Here is a 19,076-nt window from a genome sequence, read left to right on the forward strand (position 1 = left end):
GCGCACAGGGCCCCTCCTCCGTGGGAGCCGCCAGGGGTCGCTGTTGGGACCCTGGCGAAGGCTAAGGAGGCGCTAACAAGCCAACAGGGAAGGGAGGGCGCTGGGTACCCGCCGTTCCCCCCGCCCCGCCCTCGCAGAGGCCTGGGCGGCACCTGCCCACCCGCCCTCTCGCGGCCCCGCCCCATCCCCTCTGTCCCTCCGCCGGCCCTGCCGGGGGGCGGGCGGGGAAGGCCGCGCCTGCGCGTTGGGTGGAGGGGCTGCTCCGTACCCGGCGCTCTCGGACCCGGCGGGTGGCGAGGGGCCGGCGGCGGGGCAGCGCCATGAGCTCCCGGAAAGGTACCGGCCCGCCGGCTTCGGCAGCCCGGCCGCGGCCCCTCGCAGCGGGGCTGAGGAAAGTGTCGCGCGCGCCCACTAACCTGTGCCCGTCTCTCCCCAGTGCTGGCCCTGCAGGCCCGGAGGCGGCGGCCCAAGCAGCCCGCGGCGGCCGGCAGGAGGGACAAGCACAAAAAGTGAGTGCGGAGCCCCGGCTCCCGTTTTCCCCCCCTCCCCGGGACGCCCGGACGTCCCCCGACCCCGCCCGTTTTTCTCTGAGACAGCCCCCCAAGGGGCCCTGCCATCCTTCTGGGACAGCTTCCCCCAGCTTGCCTCCCCCATATCGTCCTGGGACGGATCTCTCACGGGCCCCCCCCCGTTCTGCCAGGGCACCGCCGGGACCCCCTTTTTGGGCCTCCAGGTAGCCCCTGATCGCACTATCTCCCACTGGGACAGCCTCCATCCCCCGTGTCGCTCCAGACAGCTGCTGCTGAGCCAGCCCATATTTTTCTAGAACACTTCTCCTTTTGTTTCCTCGCGTATCTCCCCGGGACAGCGCCCCCCCCCCAGGGCCCTGCATCCCCCAGATACTGCTGGGGTGAGCTCTTACATATCCTGCTGGGACGGCCTCTCAGGACCCCCTAGTGTCCTGTGAAGACAGTTCTTCCAGGATGCTCTTCCCCGTCTTTCTCCAGAACAAACACTCCGGTCTCCCACATCCCATCTGGGTTATAATACTCCCTGCCCAAACATCCCTCCCATAAGCAGTGGGGTCCAAAAGAAATTTAAGAATCGCCACTCCCCTTCTCACACCACCCTCACCAGAGTGAGGGACCTGCCCTCCCCGTGCAAAATGCTGGCCGCTTGCTGGAGCTGCTGTGTCTGCTGGAGCTACCTCCCTGTGAGCCACCCTGTAGTGGGGTGCATGTGCAGAGCGCATGGAGGGCACTCCACATTTGTGACTCTAAGGAGTTGCACTTCATCATATGATGGTGTCCAGTTTGCCCCATGTGGCAAACAGAAAGTGTATTGGACACTGCGGCCGTAGGGCGTCCCCAGCTATCTCCAATATTCTGCTTAGATCCTCTAATCCCCTCACATCCAGCTGGAATAAGGGGTACCCAGCCTATACCGTCCATCTGGACAAGGTGCCTGTCCCTTTGCACTATTCCTCATTTTGCTGAGACAGGGCACCTCTGGTTAGTCCCTCATTGCTGCAGGACGGATCCCATCCATATCTGTGAGATCTGCCTGGATTGACAGGATGCTTACCTTCCTCCCTCTTCTGTATCCAGATTTCTTCTAGGAAACTTGAGAAAAGATGGTCTCTACCAGTGCGAGCCCTAATATTCATTCTGGGATACCTTTGCCCCATAACTTCCCAGAGGACTGGACTCTACTGTCCTAATAGCTACTTTTACCTTTGTGCCCTCCTAGAATACATACCGCTCTAGTGGGAATCCCCCATCCAGTTCTTCATGTCCTTCTCATGTAAACCACAACCCCATGGGTTTCTCCAGGAAAATCCCATAAAACTTCCCATGTCTTTATTAGGTTACTTTTTGTCATGTGCTTCCTCTGTGCCTTCTCCCACTGCAGTTTGGCCTATCCCTCCTGGGTCTCCTCCTGGGACATCCCTCTCCCCCTCCCCAATTTTTTTGTTGTGATTTATGTATAAGGTTGTAAAGAAACAGATTCAATCACTCTGGTGTATTCTTTTCTTGACCCTGCAGGGATGGGTAAAAGCAGCAGAGGTTTAAAAGTTTTGCTGTGGTGTTTAGATTCAGGTATTAGCTGTGCATCATCATCCTGTTCTGTTTCTGCTGTATTTTTCCAATGCTCTGAAAAAAAACCCCAAAGACGAAAACAAAATGCTAGCAACTCCTTTTAACATTGTTTTTTTCAGTCACATTAGGCATTTATTCATATAAGAAGCCACAATTTGTGGCAGAGTTGTACTATGTGGTTGGTTCCATTATTTCCAAAAACATTTTGGAAGGAAAATTTATGATTGTCTTATACAGAGATTGTTAAGCTTTTCTTTGCCCCTTCAAAAATACAGATTTCTCAACAAGATTTGACATTGTGTGGAACTTTATTTCTGTATTTTGTACTTTTAAAAATTCTTTTCTTGAGTCACTGTGTGTTTAGAGGTGATAATTATAAAGTGGATAACTAACTGCTTCAGAAAAAATACACTGGTTAGTATGCTTTTGGTGAGTGCTGTTTTGTGACTTTGTTTTGGTGAATGAATTAGTTAAATGATATTAAGACAAAGTATAGTTTTAGTGAGCCCAGAACTAGAATTTTTTAATGTTACACCACTGGGCAAACTGGTGCTGTTTATTATAAGTGTCTAGTCTGTTGCTGACACAGACTGCTAGCTGGCCACTTGCCACACAGAGTTGGCATTTCAAAGTGCAATGCCCCAATCTTTTCTGTTGCCTTGGGAAACAGTGGCTTTGTTACAGCAAACAGCTTTCCATTTCTTGTCTACTGTGTATGATTTCTTGTCTCTTTTAAGTTATCTAGTTCTTTTCTCTGGCTTGCTCTTTTGGGCAACAATATAATATCGTAATGAAAACTTCTGAAAGATGTGTAGCTCTTTTGAATATTGTGTGGTTTTATCACAAATTTTTGTAAAAACTAGTACTCAACTTTATTTCAGGAAATAATAAAATGCTATGGGAATTTTCACATTCCTGTGGCTTTTTTAACCCAAACATTACAGTATTGTGATCTCATAATAATGGGTGGATTTGGTATGCACAATGTACAAATTGCATTTATAAATGTGCGTGTGAGGCAAGGAAGTCATCAGATCTGTTAATGGAACTCTGTGTAAAATAGTTAGTGTTGAGCTGCAGTGCAGGTCTACGTTGTAAAGGGACTGTGAAATAATACCTTAAATGAGTCTTCTCTTTGTCTACTTTGTAGTAAACATAGTTGTTTACTGTTCTTTATTTTCAGCAATACAGAGCCAGCACAGCTGTGGAAGACATAACTAGGTTTTGTATCTTCTTGCATTCAACTGAATTGTAAAGTCTTGTAGTCCTGTAATATAGTAAGAACAACATTTTCAAACTTGCGTGTTGAAATTTAGTACATGGATTCAATAGCTGTTTGTGGAATCCGTGCAATCTACAGTAAAGTTATAGTGGAAAGCAGCAGGTGTCTTTTGCAGTGTATTATTCTATTTGCTGAGACTCGCAGTGACTCATCCTAGGAAATCATTCCCGGAATGCCACCATTGGTATTCTGAAATTAGAAATGCTCTAGAAGCTGTAACATTTCATATAGGACCACTATCATGTAGGAGTGATGAAATCAAACACTTTGATTTAGATATCAAGACATCAATCTCTGAATTCCTTGGTGAAGTCAAAATTTGCCAACAGGTACTGCTTCTTCGATGCATTGTGAGAACCTGCTTATCAGGCACTAAATAATTTAATTAGTTAAGAGATATGCTGTGTAGAAGGTTAATTCAGAAGTAATTGTATTACATTTATGTAAAACTCTACGTTGTCCTCAGTAGGATAGTAATTTATACAACTGTAGGTTGGTTCAGCATAGGTCCACTAAAAGTGTGTAATTTTGATTTGCCTTTATGGGCACAAGGAAGTACAATTTCCAGTCCTTTTCACATGCAGTTGGTCTGGAAGGTGAATCCTTCATGGTGAAGGTAAACCACGTGTCCAAGGTCAGACCACGGATTTTGAAAGGAGTGTCTCCCGTCTCTCTGTAACACCTTCTGCCTTTTCCTCAGAAGAGGACATCTGGAGTGGAATCTATGATTTATTTATTTGTTTCAGCTACAACAAGATATAGAGGAATGGGGGAGAGTATCTCACAATCTGTGCTCAAACAAATAAATCAGGTGGATAGTAATGACAAGTTTTAACCATTGGACACTCAAGAACTATAAGCTGTGCAATGTGCAGTATATCAAGTAAGGTAGTCAGGCCAGTCTTCTGCCAATGTATCTTTGTGTAAGATCTTTATACCTGATCTCATGCCAGTATGCTTATTACAATATGCAAATAAACTTTTTGATCACTTCAATAAAATTACCCTTACATTTTAGAGGAAAAGGGTTAGATGCGGAGGGAGAACCATCTATGGCCTTACAGCTTATCAAGAGAAAGTATGAAAACTGGGTTCTGAAGGAGCCCCTCTTACAATGATCGGTGTTCTATACTGTACATGTTAGTTGCTCTACTGCATGATGTAGGCTTGCCTCAGATAAATGTTTCAGTCCAAATGTCAGACATCTTGTCAGCTGATATTCTGGTGGTGTAGAGAGACTGTTAGCCACAAAGTTTAGGCTGCCTATTTAAGCCAGAGGCACAGCTTGGGAAGTAGACTGTTTCAGCGTTCTGCTACTAGCAGGTTGGAGGAAAAGATCCAAGAGACCTATTTTGTGCTACTGACTCTCCGTTTTATCTTCTGTATTAACTTCTCTCTCCTATTGAGGAGCAATAAACTTGAAACCATTGTTGTCTGATCTGGTGTTCTTTGTAAACAGAACTGGCTTATTGCACGGAGTTAAAAACATATTTATCTTAGCTACAAATAGCCTTAAGTTTTGGAAGACTGTTATTTTTAGGTTTGACCTACATTGGCTGAGGCAATCAGTGGTATAGGATGGAGTGATTTATTTTACATTAGTGTCCCCCAGCATAGCAATGGTCATTTCATGCTTTGTGCAGCAGACCCTGCTCTCTCAGCTGATTCACCCTGGAGAAACACATAAAGTAATAGATCCAAGCAACAGAAGAATGAACAATACCGAGTTTTCTGAACCCCTGTGCACTGAAGTATTCCACTTACTAGACTGACCAATGTCAAATAAGATTCCCCCAACCTTCCCTTCAACCAGAAGAGATGACCCTTAGCCTGTGCTCTTAAAGCAGCGGTGTGTGCAAATGAGGGCCTACAGGCTGCATCTGGCCCACCAAATCCAGCCGGCCACCAGCCTGCAGACTAGTATATGATCTTTAGCCACATGCTCTTGGCATGCTGTGAGGCAGGCGGTGTGGGGAGAGGGTCTTCATGTGTTGCCATGCCAGCACAATTTTGCAGTTCCTATGGGCTGGAAACTGGCCAGTGGGAGCTGCATGGGCCATGCTTGTGGTGCAAGTAGTGTGCAGAGGGCCCCTTACTCCTCAAGGGTGCATGGCATTAAGAAAGCACGTGGCTCTGGCAGCCAGATACTTTGAATGGTATGCAGGGGAATGGCAGGCAAGGAGCCTGCCTGAGGGTCTTGCTGGGCTGCTTGTTAGGAATGCCTCCTGGACAGACCCTACCCTATGCCCCCCTCCTGCACTTCTGGCCCAGATCACAGCACCCTCCTGCCTTATGACGCAATACAAACTCCTGCATTCCCTCCTATACCCCTGCCCCAGGTCACAACCTTAGCCCGCTGCACCCCTGCCCCTGCATTCATATCCCGTCCTGGACCCTGAACCCCAATCCACTACCCCAGGTTACAGCCCCCTCCTGCCTCAGGTCACAACCAACACCCTTACCCCACTCCACGCCGGCTCCAGGTCACAAACATTATTCCTGCTAATTTTTTCCATCTGCGAGCAGAATCGATTTCGTTACGTGCAGCTAAGTGCGTGCAGATGGGCACCCCTGACAGAAACACATGCTTGTGGTTGTGAGCTTTCTGCTAATCAGTTGGGAGGCAACTCAGTCTCTCCTGGGTGGCCACCCAAGCACTCAGCTTTCAAGGAATGCTGGTCACAAACCCTCCCATAGATCCTGCAGTCCCTCCTACACCTCTTAAGGTCACAACCCCCTCCTTCACCCAAACTCCTTCCCAGACCCTACGCCCCCTGCTGCACCCCAGTTCCTTACTCAAGTTCCCTTCTGTCCCCAGCTTCCATTCCAGACCCTTCACCGCCTCCATTAATATGGAACAGTGCAGCCCTTGACCACTTGCCAAAATTTTGGAGTAGCCTCCCATCAAAAATTATTGTCCACCTCAGCTTTAAAGATGTTTTCATGATCTGGTAGACCAAATAGAGAGGTTCTAGCTATAAAGGATATCTCCTGGACTGCCCTCAGTGTGATAAGTATTATGAAATTTAGAAGAAAGAGATGTTCCTTGTTCTGAAGGGCTTGTCATCTAAAAAAGGTGCAGACAAGAAGTTCAGCATAAATTAATGTAGCCCAGGCCTATCACAAGGAGCAGTTTAGCTGTTGTGGCAGTACACAGGAAGAGAATGTTTTAGTCATATAAGAATTGGCTGGAAAGCTAATGTTAATTTTTAATGAATTATTAAAAAACCTGTGAATAAGTAAGCTGATGTTGTCAATACTTAAAGAGAACATGTGGAATGATTATGGTAACTTATAGGTTGGTCAGCCTCATCTCATGCAAACAAATGGGATTTTGTTGTTAAAAGAGGGAAACACAATAAAAGCCAGCCTACTTTAAAGGAAAATAAAAATTAACTCAACATTAATTTCCTCTTCATAGACATTTTTATTATAGTATTTCCCCTCATAGTATTGGTGGTTATAATGCATAAGGGCAGTGTCTATACTACCCCCTTTTTCGAAGTGGGCATGGGAATGACACTTACTGGGGAATATCAATGAGGTGCTGCCATGCATATGCAGCATCTCATTAGCATAATGGTAGGCACACAGATTTCGAAGCTGCTAACTTGGAAGTGCTGACAGGCAGTCTAGACACAGGTGCCTTAAAATACGCACCCAACTTCAAAATTTCCTTACTCCCAGTTTGTTGAAGGAGTAAGCGAATTTTGAAGTTGGGTACATATTTCGAATCACCCACTGCATGTACATGTCAGCGCCTCATTGATATTCCCTGGTCTGTGTCATTTTCATGCCCCCTGCTCGTGTAGATATGGACAAAGTGTGCCAAGGTATTTAAAGACAGAATGGCTGTGTCCACACTTGCATTCCTGTTTTGAAAGAGGAATGTAAATGAGGGCTATTGAAAATGCAGATGAGGCACTGATTTACATATCTTGTGCCTCATTTGCATTATATCTTTTTGGAAGACATTCTTTTGAAAGAAAAAAAGCAGTGTAGATGGGGCTCTTTCAAAAATAAACCCCATCGTAGAAAGAACCCTTTTTCCTATTTTGTTTCAGGAAGCAGTGTTCTTTTGAAGATGGGGCTTATTCTTGAGAGAGCACCATCTACACTGCTTTTTTTTCTTTTGAAAGAATCTCTTTTGAAAAGAGATTATGCAAACAAAGCATGAGATATTTAAATTAGTGCCTCATTTGCATTTTTATTTCCCTCATTTGCATTCCTCTTTCAAAAGTGTGGACACAGCCAAAGTGAGGCAGGACTGTTCAGAGAACCTCACAAAAACAACTACATATATATATGGAGGATTGGGGAAAAAGATGCATCACTTATTTTTGAATCCCTTTACCCCTGCTCAAATCCTGCCTAACTCTTATCTTTTATATTCTTCTCCTGTACTAGCATTTCAAAAATTGTTTGTATTGCAGTAGTCTCTAGAGGCCACATTCAGGATTGGCGCACCAATGTGCATAAATAATTTTTAAAAAAATTATTCATTTCTCTGTCTTCCCCCCCAACTTTAGTCTCTCCACTCAGTGTTCTCTCCTTTCCTAAACATTTTTTATTTTACAATTGGCATCATATTCTGTCCATTTCAACTCGTTTATCCAACTTCCTGTTCACCTCTTGTTATTTTTCCACGCAACCCCTAGCTTCAATCTCTGGTTCCTCCTATGGCTTTGCAAACTGTCATCCCTCTAAAAAGTTAACAGAGGAGTGGCTTTATTAATGTTTCTGGAACATTGGTGTTGAGAACAATCATGCTACTCGATATCTAAACTGCTAGGTTTGTTAGTCTTTAAAGTGCTACCTGACTGCTTGTTTGTTTTGTTAAACTGCTAAGGGGCCTTCTGGTGTCTGAGCCCTGCCTCTGGGAGTTGCTGCCCAGATGGTGTATGGAAGGAAGGGAAGAAAGGCAAAAATGGGCTAAAATATTATATATGTTCCTGTAACGCTACTACATGACAACAGTGTATATGTTCAGTAACATGGCAAATTTGCAGTCTAATTTTTGTCTAGAAGTGTTTGGAAAAGTGGAGATTTTCAGACTAAGTTAAAATTAGTAAAAGTTAACTCTTTACAGACACAGTGAACTCTTTCATATTTGGCATTCTGTCATCTGGAACTCGCAAACTTCTGGCATTTTAACCATAAGTAAATGTTAGTTATGTTTTCCATACGTACAGTGTAGTGAAATTAAATACAAATAAATACAGAGCATACAGTGTAAGTTTACAGTGTACAACAATGCTGCTATTGTTGGTAAATAAAGTAGTCTGCATACAGTTTTTTTTTTTAATTAATATCTATTCTTGGTTTTCTTTAGTGTTATGCATTGCTAGGTATACCTCTCTATTATTCAGAATATTTGAATGTCCGGCAACCTCCCAGTCCTGGAGTTGCTGGATATGAAAGAGTTTACTGTAGTGTCTTATTACTGCACTGCATTTTCTCAGCCTTGCACGGACTGTTAGCTAGTAGTTCTTGTTAATAATGGAAGTCAGATTGCTGAAACTCAGGCTATGTCTGTATTTACTGCGGATTCAACGCGCTGCAATCTATCTGTTGAAGTTCAATTCCGCTGCATCAGCGAAGATGCAGCAAAATTGATCTTTCTGGGCTCGTCCGTTGACCCTGGTGCTCCGGGGAGTAAGGAATGTCTGTGTGAGCGCAAAGAGCCCTGATATACACCAGGGCTCAAAGTCGATCTTGATATGTCGATTCTAGCTACATTAAGGGGGTTGACATTCATTTCTAGTGTAGACCAGGCCTCAGTATATTCATTAGAAAAAGTTCCCCAGTTTTTTCGTCACATCATGTTTGTCTCTTTTCAGCAAATATGTTGGCAAATTTTGATTTGGTATAGAAGTTCTGGATAAAGAGCAAATATGTTTAAAGTGTTAAATTCAGTGTCAGTTAAGAGATTACTTTATTTGGAGGATGCCTTTGAAAATCAATCATGAAGAGATCTCTAACTCTTCAGAAATAAAACTGCTTCATGACAATGTACAGTAGAATTCCTTTAATCTGGCACATCCCGGATCGGACAGGTGCCAGATTAGCAAATTTTCTGGACTATTGGATGTCAGCACCCCGCGCTCCTGTAGCTGCTTCACCACTCCCATGTACCTCCTGCTTCTTCACTATCCCTGTGCTCCTGCAGCTTCACTATTCCAATGCCTAGCTGCAGCTCACTGTCTCTGCGAGTCCCCAGCTTCTTCCCCACCCTGCACTCCTCCTGCTTCTTCACCCCCGCGAGTCTCCAGCTTCACCATCTCCATGCGTCTCCAGCTTCAGCACCCCCTAGCCTCCCTGCGGCCCTAAGTTGCCCCAGGCTTAACCCCCTTCTCTCTTTCCATGGCCCCAACCCACCACCCAAACTCCCGACTTACGTGAATTTTGAGATCTGTCAGGGCTACGTGGAACGCAGCCCTTGCCTATCTCAGGGGACTACTTTATGCTGGACAATCAAATTTTGCCAGAATATCTCTGTAAATGGAACTATTTCTGCCAGATGCCAGGCCATCAGGATTTCCTAATCATCAGAGGCCAGATTAAAGGAATTTTACTGTAGTTACTTCACCGTTTTTCTCATCTAAAAAGCTATCAATAAAAACCCTAACTTTTCAACAATATTGGAGACCGAGTTTTTCTTTGTCCTCAAGGCTCAGAAAATAATATTGACTATAAACTATGGTTGTGATGTCTTGTTATCATTTTAGAATTCTGGCAAACAGTATGAAAACTGTGCATTGACTATAGTCTAGGATTGCTTAAGTCCTTGTTTTTGTTTTTTTGTAAATACTGTTGTACTTCCTGCAGAATCTGTACATTTACAAAATCTTCATGTTAATTTGTAGTATTGGAATTGTTTATTTGAAAACTAGCAAATACAAGCCTTAACAAGCATTGTACCATCTTGTCAGAGTATTTTGTTAATTGTTCAGAAGGGTTGCATTTCCTTTGTGCCATTTCTTGGAACAGTTGCTATTTTCGCTTTTCTCTTTCTCCCTTGGCCTTGACCTATCTAGTTTTAAGATGTAATTTGATGAATTTATAAACAGGATTATATGACTAGGTTTTCTACAATAGCAAGGGTCTGGCCTCAATTACTCAGGAGGTCATTTCCAGTGCTATTTTTCCTTTTCTGTGTTTCTTCTTGTCACTTTTTGTTCATATCTTCCTCCCCCCCAATTTTTCGTTTTTGCTTGTTTTGCATTTTCCCATGTCACTCACCTGAAGGTTACATACTAAATGGGCATACATTTATATGTGTCCACTTGTGGGCTGTATGTTTTTGTGAGTAAGTGTAACAAGAGTGGAGAATGTTATAGGATTGCAGTCTTATATGCTTCAGGTGTGTGCGTCTTCCCTTACAGCAGGGGTCTGCAACCAAGATTGCGTGAGGAACCATTTTTTCAAATTCAGTTACAAAATCAATACTCAAGAACTGCAATGTATGTGAATACAAGATCGTCCTTAATAAATAATGTCAAACTGTACTTTTTGTACCCACTATTTTAAGAACAGTGTGCACACCTGATTTGTAGCAGTTAGAAAGCTTGTTACTTTCACTGCTGCATTGGAGAGCAAATGAGGACAAGGAAAATGCTGTGTCTGGGGATAGGCTGTTAAGCACAAAGGAGCAATGTTCCTATCAACCCTCCACGCCCCGCCTCCCATTCCCAGGCTCTACCCCACTTGGCCCCCAAATCCACCCCCCCACATTCCCAAGCTTTACCCCCCATCCTGCAAACCTACCCCCTTATCCCCAGGCTTAACCCCTCTCAGCCCCAAACCCACCCCCCATTCCCAGGATTAACCCGTCGCAGCCAACAAACTCCTTCAGCTGTGCATGCTGCCCCTGCTCCTCCTTGGCCGCTGCTGCCTTATCTGTGGGGCTGCACATTTCCAGCAGGGGCAGACTTGGCCTCCCCCCCCGCCAAGCTCTTCTTGCAGTTTTAGCACTCCCCCCACCTGCAGCATAGGCAGCTCCCTGCCCTGCCCCCACTAAAATAATGGAACTAAATTTAATTGTTTTAATGGCTGGATCCCTCCCACTGCCTTGCTGGCCATTAAATCAATTAAATTTAGTTCCATTATTTTAGCAGTGGCAGGGCAGGGAGCTGCAAGAGAAGTCATTGGCGGCAGCGCCTGGAGCTGCAACTGATTCCTTAAAGAGCTGCAGGTTGCCAACCCCTGACTTGCTACAAACCCTGGAAACACATAAACAGTAAAGTTTGTAGGACAAATCTAGCATGATGCATTCTCCTCCATTTCTTTTTTCTCTCCACTTGGGCCCCTCCTCTTTCATACAGTTTAAATAGGGAAACAATGTCTTACTGTATGCAAATTCTCTGTGAATTTATATAGTGGAACAGAGTTAAAGTTGCTGTCAGATCCTTAATTCTGAATTTCCTAACTTTTGCTTCATTAAAATCTCAACCTAATTTTTGCTTTAATATGACTCATGCACTAAGTAACTGACTGAAAATCTTTTAGATGTAGTATGAATATTCCACGCAGTTTATACATCAGCGAGTTAAAATACTGATGTAAAATCTCAGTCATCATGTTTTGAAAACAGACTGTGTGAGCCACAGTTATAATTGCTTTAATTATCTCCATTATTAATTAGGTGCTTCATTCAGGACCAGACAGGTAAATTCTGTGGCAAATCTGACTGGTAAAAGCTGCAGAAAAAATATTAATCTTACAGTATGAAATAAATATTTTTGTAAAACTGAACGTTTTGTTATGAAACTGACAGAATAGGGTGTTAATTTATGCAGTTTCAGCTCATAAATATATTAAAGTCTGTAACTGTGCCACTGTGAGTCACAACTGAGAATAACAAATAAAGGACAAACTGCTGAGAAATAGAACAGATACACCCCAAGATTAGAGAGTTGTCCCCTATAAGATATGCCAAACCAGCAACAAATATAAGCTTCTGTTTCACCATGCTGGCTAATAAGTTAGAAGAGCAGTTTTCCTAGGCATTCCAGTCCATGTTTCACAAGCAAAAACACTGAATTTACTGCTGAGTGGTTATTTAAAACCAATTTAGTCAAAGTTTTTTTTTCTGATATCAAAGGACCAGCAACAAATCAGCTCCTTATAGTGCAGATCCTACTCAATAATCATGCTGTTGACAGTCCTTTAGTGTCTAAAATCTAGAGGTTTTGTTATAAAAAAGAAAGATGAGAACAAAAATTGGTTACAAAAATCAAATACATGCAATAATTGCAAAGTTCTTGGTTCAGTCTTGTAGCAGTGGTGGAATAAACTGCTGATTTAAATCAAGTCTTTGAGTGCTTTCAAATCACTGGACGTTCCTCAGACCTTTGGTTAGAATGCTTTCCTTAATATCTCCAGATTTGTAGAAGTGGGTCTGCACCATGAAAGCTCATCACTTAATAAATTATTTTTTTAGTCTTTAAAGTGCTACATGAGTTTTTTGTTTTGTTAGAATACAGCCTAACCATTATCTCTCTGTTACTATTCCTTAGTATAAATCCTTAATCCAGATGTGAGAATGGGAAAGAGGCAAAATGGAAATATTTCCAGGGACTTTTATAGCTTCTCCCATGAGGAGGAAACCCAGGGTTCTCACTGTGGCAAACTACAGTAACAAGAATGTGTTTGGAATCACACGGGCAGTCACATATATGTGCGTGACTGCTTGGTCACGGTAGAACGCATATACAATAAGGTCTCAGAGTACGCGAACTCAGAGTACTCGACCCCGCTCTTATGCATCTGACCCCGACTCCTATTGTAAACCCTGTACTGCACTTTCCAGTTCTGCTCAGCTCACTCCCCCTGTCCTGGCTCAACTCCCCTCAGCTCTGCATGGCCCCAGAGCAGCTCCCCCCCAGCTCTGTTCACCACCTGCGCTCAGCTCCGGCTCACCCTGCACGCCCACGCCTGGCTCTGGCTTACCACCTCTCTCACATGGCTCCAGCTCACCCCCCTGCCCCTGGCCTGGTTTAAACCGCTCGCAAGTGGCTCTGGTTCAAGCTGCCACCCCACACAGCTCCGGTGTGACCCCCCCGCCGGCTCACAAGCTGCCTGCTCATGCCCTCTACCGTGCAGCACCGGTGCAGCCACCTGCCTCCCTCCCCGCACGGCTCCAGTGCACCGCCCTTGGCTCACGAGCCACCGACTCACTCCCCTGCCCCACATGGCCCCAGTGCAACCCCCTTGGCTCACGAGCTGCCCACTTGCCCCCCTGCCCCACATGGCTCCGGAGCAACCCCTGTGCTGGGTCACAAGCTGCCTGCCTCCCTCCCCCTCCCCGTGCAGCTCCAATGCAACCCCCTGGCTCACAAGCCGCCTGCTTGTCCCCCCCGCATGTGGCTGCGGTGCAACCACCCTGCCGAATCACAAGCCTCCCTCCCCCCGCCCCACACGGCTCTGGTCAAACACCCTTGGCTCACAAGCTGCCCGCTTTCTCAACTCCCCGCCCCCCTGCAGCCCAGCTCACCACCCATGCACAGCTCTGGCTCAACTCTACTCTTCACCCCCCTGCAGCTCTAACCCACCCCAGGCTTAGCCTCCACCCCCCTGCCTGCCTCCCACAGCCCCAACCCACCGCCAGGCTTAACCGTCCCCATCTGCCACCCCCAGCCCAGGACTTACCTTTCCGCTGTTTTTCCAGCTGCAGAACATGTGTTCTGCTGGTGAAAAAGGCAGACCTCCGCTTACGTGAAATCTGGGTTTATGTGAGGGTGCGTGGAACGGAACCCTTGCATACTCCGAGACCTTACTGTACCTCGAACAGTGTGATCTCAGGAAAGTTCATTCAGTGTTGGTGGGCATTTCCATTGAGAGTTAAATGTTCTTTTGATGGCCCAACTTGTATAGTCTGTCCGAGAGGTGCTGACTAAATAATTTGTAAGTGCTACCCTGGAGCAAACATTTTGACATGTAGTTATAGAGCCAGTAATCATAAATTTAAATACAAAAATGTTACATATATACAAATAGCATAATCAGTGATCCTAAAAGTCTTCAGTAGCAGAGCAGGTAGAAGATAGCAAGGGCAATGCTACAATGGCTGAGAAGGTAAATAAAGGCTTCAGTGGACGGGAGGCTCCCAATCATCATGGATCCTATGCTATTGCACTTGGGCTTTCTCTCCATTAAAGACTGTGTGGTGGCTGTAGTGCAACAGTCCCTCTGTGTTAAAAGAAGTCACACATGGGCATCTCGTATGCACTACTCTCCTAAGCTTAATCCCTATGGTGACTGGCAAATGGCAATGGGAGCAGGATTGTCTGTCAGATCAGTAAGCTTTTAGTCATGGACCAGCACGTGGACTGTAGATATATGTATCAGTCTTTCTCTTTCAAGCACTGAGGTGGTAGAATGGTCCCAGCTGCTGAATCCATGACTGAACAGCCCTGTCTAGGATCTCCTCTGCTTATCCCACATAGGGAGGGGGGCTAGCAAAGGTGCCCTAAACATAGTCTATGTCAAATGCATGGGAAACCTGGACTACATATGAGCATTATTTGAAGGCACTTGAACAATATCAATGCTGCCTCAGGAGAATCCTGAGTATCTCTTGGTGGGATAGGTGCATGAATGCTATCGTCCTGGAAGAGTTGAATATGACTGCACTGAAGCCATTATCATTCACCAACAACCTCATTGCACTGGTCATATGGTACAGATGTCTGTTTAGTGCCTTCCACAACAGATAGTTTCCGGAGTTGAAGGAAGGATGGAGGAGTGTTGGGGGCCAGACGAAGCAATATGAGGACATGATGAAGGCATACATGAAAAAATGCAGCATCACTGTTAATACTTAGGTGAGCCTTGCCCAGGGCTGTCCCAAGTGGAGATATACATATCTCATAGAGCTGGAAGGGACCGCAACAGGTCATTGAGACCATTCCCTGCCCTCTGGGCAGGGACAGCCATCCTCCTTGACAGATTTTTTTTTTAATCTATTTGCCCTGGACCCCTAAATGGCCTCCTCAAGGATTGAGCTCACAACCCTGGGTTTACAAGGCCAATACTAAAACCTCCTACCCTGACTACTTGGAGCTGGCAGTGGAGTGCTGCAAGTAGCAGCTGTGTGGCTTCCCCTGGTATCCCCCAGCTGGGAGAAGCCAGGGCGATGCTGCTGCTGGCAGGAAGGCGGGAGGAGGGATGCCCCTCACTCCCAGGAGCCAGGTGCAGGAGTGCTGGGCTAGTTTCCTGGCTCCTTCAGGGAGCAGGGAAACTGATCAGGCACTGCTGAGCCTGGCTCCCTGCTTCCTGGGGTTGAGGGTCTTCCTCCCTCCTCTCCCCTTCCTCCTCCCCTGAGCCTCCAGGGACACAGGAGCCAGGCGCTGCTGCACCTGTCTGCTGGGGGCTTGGAGTAGGGGGAAGGAGGGAGGTGTGTTGGGGAAGGCCCTCAGCCGCAGGGAGCCAGGAGCAGCTGACTAGGCGCTAGAGCGTCTGGCTTCTGACTCCCCGCTCCCCACGGCTGAATGGAAGCCTAGAAAGTGACCAGGTGGTGGTGTGCCTGTCTCCAGGTTCCCAGGGGTGCAGAGGAGGAGGGAGGAGTCACCCTCCCCCGACTTACGGAAAACGTGAGTTAGGTGGGGTTTGCGAGGAGCACAACCCCCATGTAGCTTGGGGTTTTACTGTACTTAGACAAAAGTTTAACACTCTTACACAGTTGTGTCATAGCACAAAGTATTTACTCAGAAGACATTCTTTTACCAGCACTGTCCTGCTAAGTGTCTGTATGGGTTTTGGGAGCCAGATCTGATGCCATCTCTCTTTTTGGGTCTACTTTGGGCTCTTGACAGGGGAAGAAGTCCTGGCTTTCCAAGGAATTGTTGGGGCCATCAGTCTCTGGGGTACCTTTGGTTCTGTCCACAAAATATCTGTATTTAGAGTGATCTCCTCTACAGTAATCCAGCCCCGCTTGTAATAGTAGGGGTGGGTGCTAGAAGCATTAGTGGAGGTCTTGTTCCTGTTCCTGGTTGTGTATTTTTTGCAATTTTGCTTGAGCTACTTTTGTTTCTTGCTGCACTGGAACTTGTGCCAGTAGTGACTTCTCTCTGTTGGATTTTTTGTTTGATATTTGCTCTTAGATGTGTTCTAGTGGCAACTTTTAAGACAGGAGCAGATGGGCTTCTCTCACCACGTCTTAAGGAAATCCATGTTCTCTGCACAGATTTATGTGGAAACTTGTGTCCTAGCTGCTATAATACTGCAAAGGATATGGGACTCCAGGAATATTTGCTTACAAATGGGGGTGCACCTGGCTCCAGCTCAATATTTAAAATGAGGGAAGTGACACTTTGTAAGTATGACCGCATAGTTATAGAGGGTGCACAGATAGGTCAATCTAGTTGTGATGTGGATGTTGAAGTGATGGAGAAATGTCTTTTTTTAAAAAAGTAAAGTTTGCTGGCAACTGTAAAATCAGTATTTGTGGGGGAGAATAAACATTCCTTTCCCCATCTGTTCTCTTCTTGCTGATTACATGTACAGTTTTTTGTAAATTTCAGCTTGTATTAGCAGCAAGAGGAGGCAGCACTTGCTGCAGAGAAGTCTTCTATCTCTAGTGGACTTTTTGCTCTCTGGAATAGTGTTTGTGGTATAAACAAGCTTTCCCTCTAACTCCACACAAACAATAAATAAAAAACGAGCCAGTCAGTTTCCTGCTGGAGTGCTAGGTATGACTCAGACTCCTGGCACTTCCAAGAGAATCTGAAGGATAGTCTAAACTACTTCTTCAGCTGATGTAAGTTATGTTGCTTAGGAATTTGAAAAACCTCCCCATGTGAGCAATGTAAGGGTATGCCTGCACTTACTGAGAGATTGACCTATTCAGGGTTGATCTTCCGGAGTTTGATTTCACATGTCTGGTAAAGACACACACAATCAATCTTTCTGGGGTCTGCAGTCGACCCCCTGTACTTCTGCTCTTGCAAGGAGTAAGGGAGGATGACAGGAAAAACGCTCAAGTTGACTTTCTTTAGTGAGGACAGACCTTACAGTCAACTGTAGAGATGTTGATTCTAGGTACGGCAATTGCCATATCTAGAATTGCATATCTGCAGTCGACGGTAAGACCTAGTGTAGACTCGCTATAAAGTGGTGTCTACACCATGCTGTGTTGTGGAGAGGGTGTGAGAGGCTCTTCTCCTGACAATACTTCTCAACATGAGACAGAAGCTCAGAAAACTCTTTCATGTGTGGCAGACCTGGGACCAGAAGGTTGCCACATATTCAAATATTCTGGATAATAGAGAGGTATACCTAGCAATGCATAACACTAAAGAAAACCAAGATTAGATATTAAGAAACAAACAAAAATGTCTGCAGAGTACTTTACTTACCAACAAAAGTAGTATTGTATACTGCAAACTTATGCTGTATGTGCTGTATTTATTTGTATTTACTCTCACTACATTGCCCTTTGGGGAGTGATAGCTCAGTGGTTTGTTTATTGGCCTGCTAAACCCAGGGTTGCGAGTACAATTCTTGATGGGGCCAGTTAGGGACTTGGGGCAAATAGATTAAAAAAAATTCAAAGCAGTCTGTCAGGGATGTGAGAGGGCCTGCTGTGAGTGCAGGGGACTGGCCTTGATGACCTCTCAAGGTCCCTTCCAGCTCTAAGAGATAGGTATAGCTCATATAATCAATTTACAAAAATGTATTTAAAATTTACTTATGAGTAAAATACCAGTAATTTGAGAGTTCTGAATAATAGAATGCCAGATATGAAAGTTTACTGTTTTTATGCCAGCAGGAAAGTGCTCTCCTGTTGGAATAATACGTAACCAGGTGTATTGCAGAGGCTCATCTACGTTGGTGCAGATATGCCAATGTAGCACAGTAGTGCAGACTAGCCCTCAGAAACCTGGAGGAATTGGTGAGGTGAGGAAAGCATTTTTTATTAGTGGCTCTAGTCTTAATTTGTCAGCTTCTTCAGTGCATATTTTCTGTTAGAAAATGCCAGCAGGCAGAGACTGTAAGCATCTGGGAGCTTAAAGCAGGTTCCAAACAACTGGACTGGATTTCCTTAAGTGACCCAAAAGAACTTGCTCCTGGCCCTGACTGCTGTCTGGCTTTCTCTGGGGATCACAGGGAGCTGATTTCCAATTTGCAGCAGGCGGTCTGTACCAGAGGTATACCTAACTTTTTTATTTGGGAGGTGGAGCTAGAGTTTTTAAGAAAAAAAAAAGTTGTGTATTGCTTTAATGAGTAGTTTTACCAGGGTTACTTTTGAGCACTTTTAATAAAGTGAGATAAAAAAGCTTCTATTCCAAACTCAGTATTTGCTTTATTAATGCAGTGCTTACGCTTTTTTAGGGCAGAAGGGAAAAGATTAAACAGCTCCATCTCATAGATTCTATCTCTGTATGACATTGCTACAATTTTGGATGGCACAGCTTTGCTGATCTAACCAGACTGTGCTTTCCTTCATAGTGCATGCTGTTTCTTCCTCGAGGATGGCAGCATAATCAGAGATGATGCCAAGGTGAATGGAATTTCTTTCTGCATCTAGAAAGGAAAGGCAAAAGTTCAGGATAACTTATGACTTCATATGAAAATATAAATTGGAAAACCACCAAACAAAACTATTTGATCTTAACTTTGATATTCACTTTTAAAAATAAGTTCACAGATGGCACCTACAATGTTATAGAGTAGGAAATTATGAGACATTCAAT

At 44.9% G+C, this 19,076-nt stretch overlaps 1 protein-coding gene across 4 annotated transcripts in view; it reads left to right on the forward strand.

Annotated features, from left to right (window-relative positions):
- The first annotated feature begins 254 nt into the window (after positions 1–254).
- Positions 255–19,076, forward strand: part of SRPK2 (SRSF protein kinase 2) — a 241,489-nt gene continuing 222,667 nt past the window's right edge. For 2 of the 4 annotated variants that reach the window (XM_075016732.1, XM_075016760.1), the window contains exons 1-2: positions 255–336; positions 437–509. In XM_075016732.1, coding sequence (XP_074872833.1) covers positions 321–336; positions 437–509 — 89 coding nt within the window. In that variant the 5' untranslated portion in view covers positions 255–320. The remainder of the gene's footprint in view (positions 337–436; positions 510–19,076) is intronic. The other 2 variants (XM_075016740.1, XM_075016767.1) reach the window with 1 other exon arrangement.

This window comes from Carettochelys insculpta, chromosome 1 (assembly GCF_033958435.1).
Source record: "Carettochelys insculpta isolate YL-2023 chromosome 1, ASM3395843v1, whole genome shotgun sequence".
Lineage (NCBI taxonomy): Eukaryota > Metazoa > Chordata > Testudines > Carettochelyidae > Carettochelys > Carettochelys insculpta.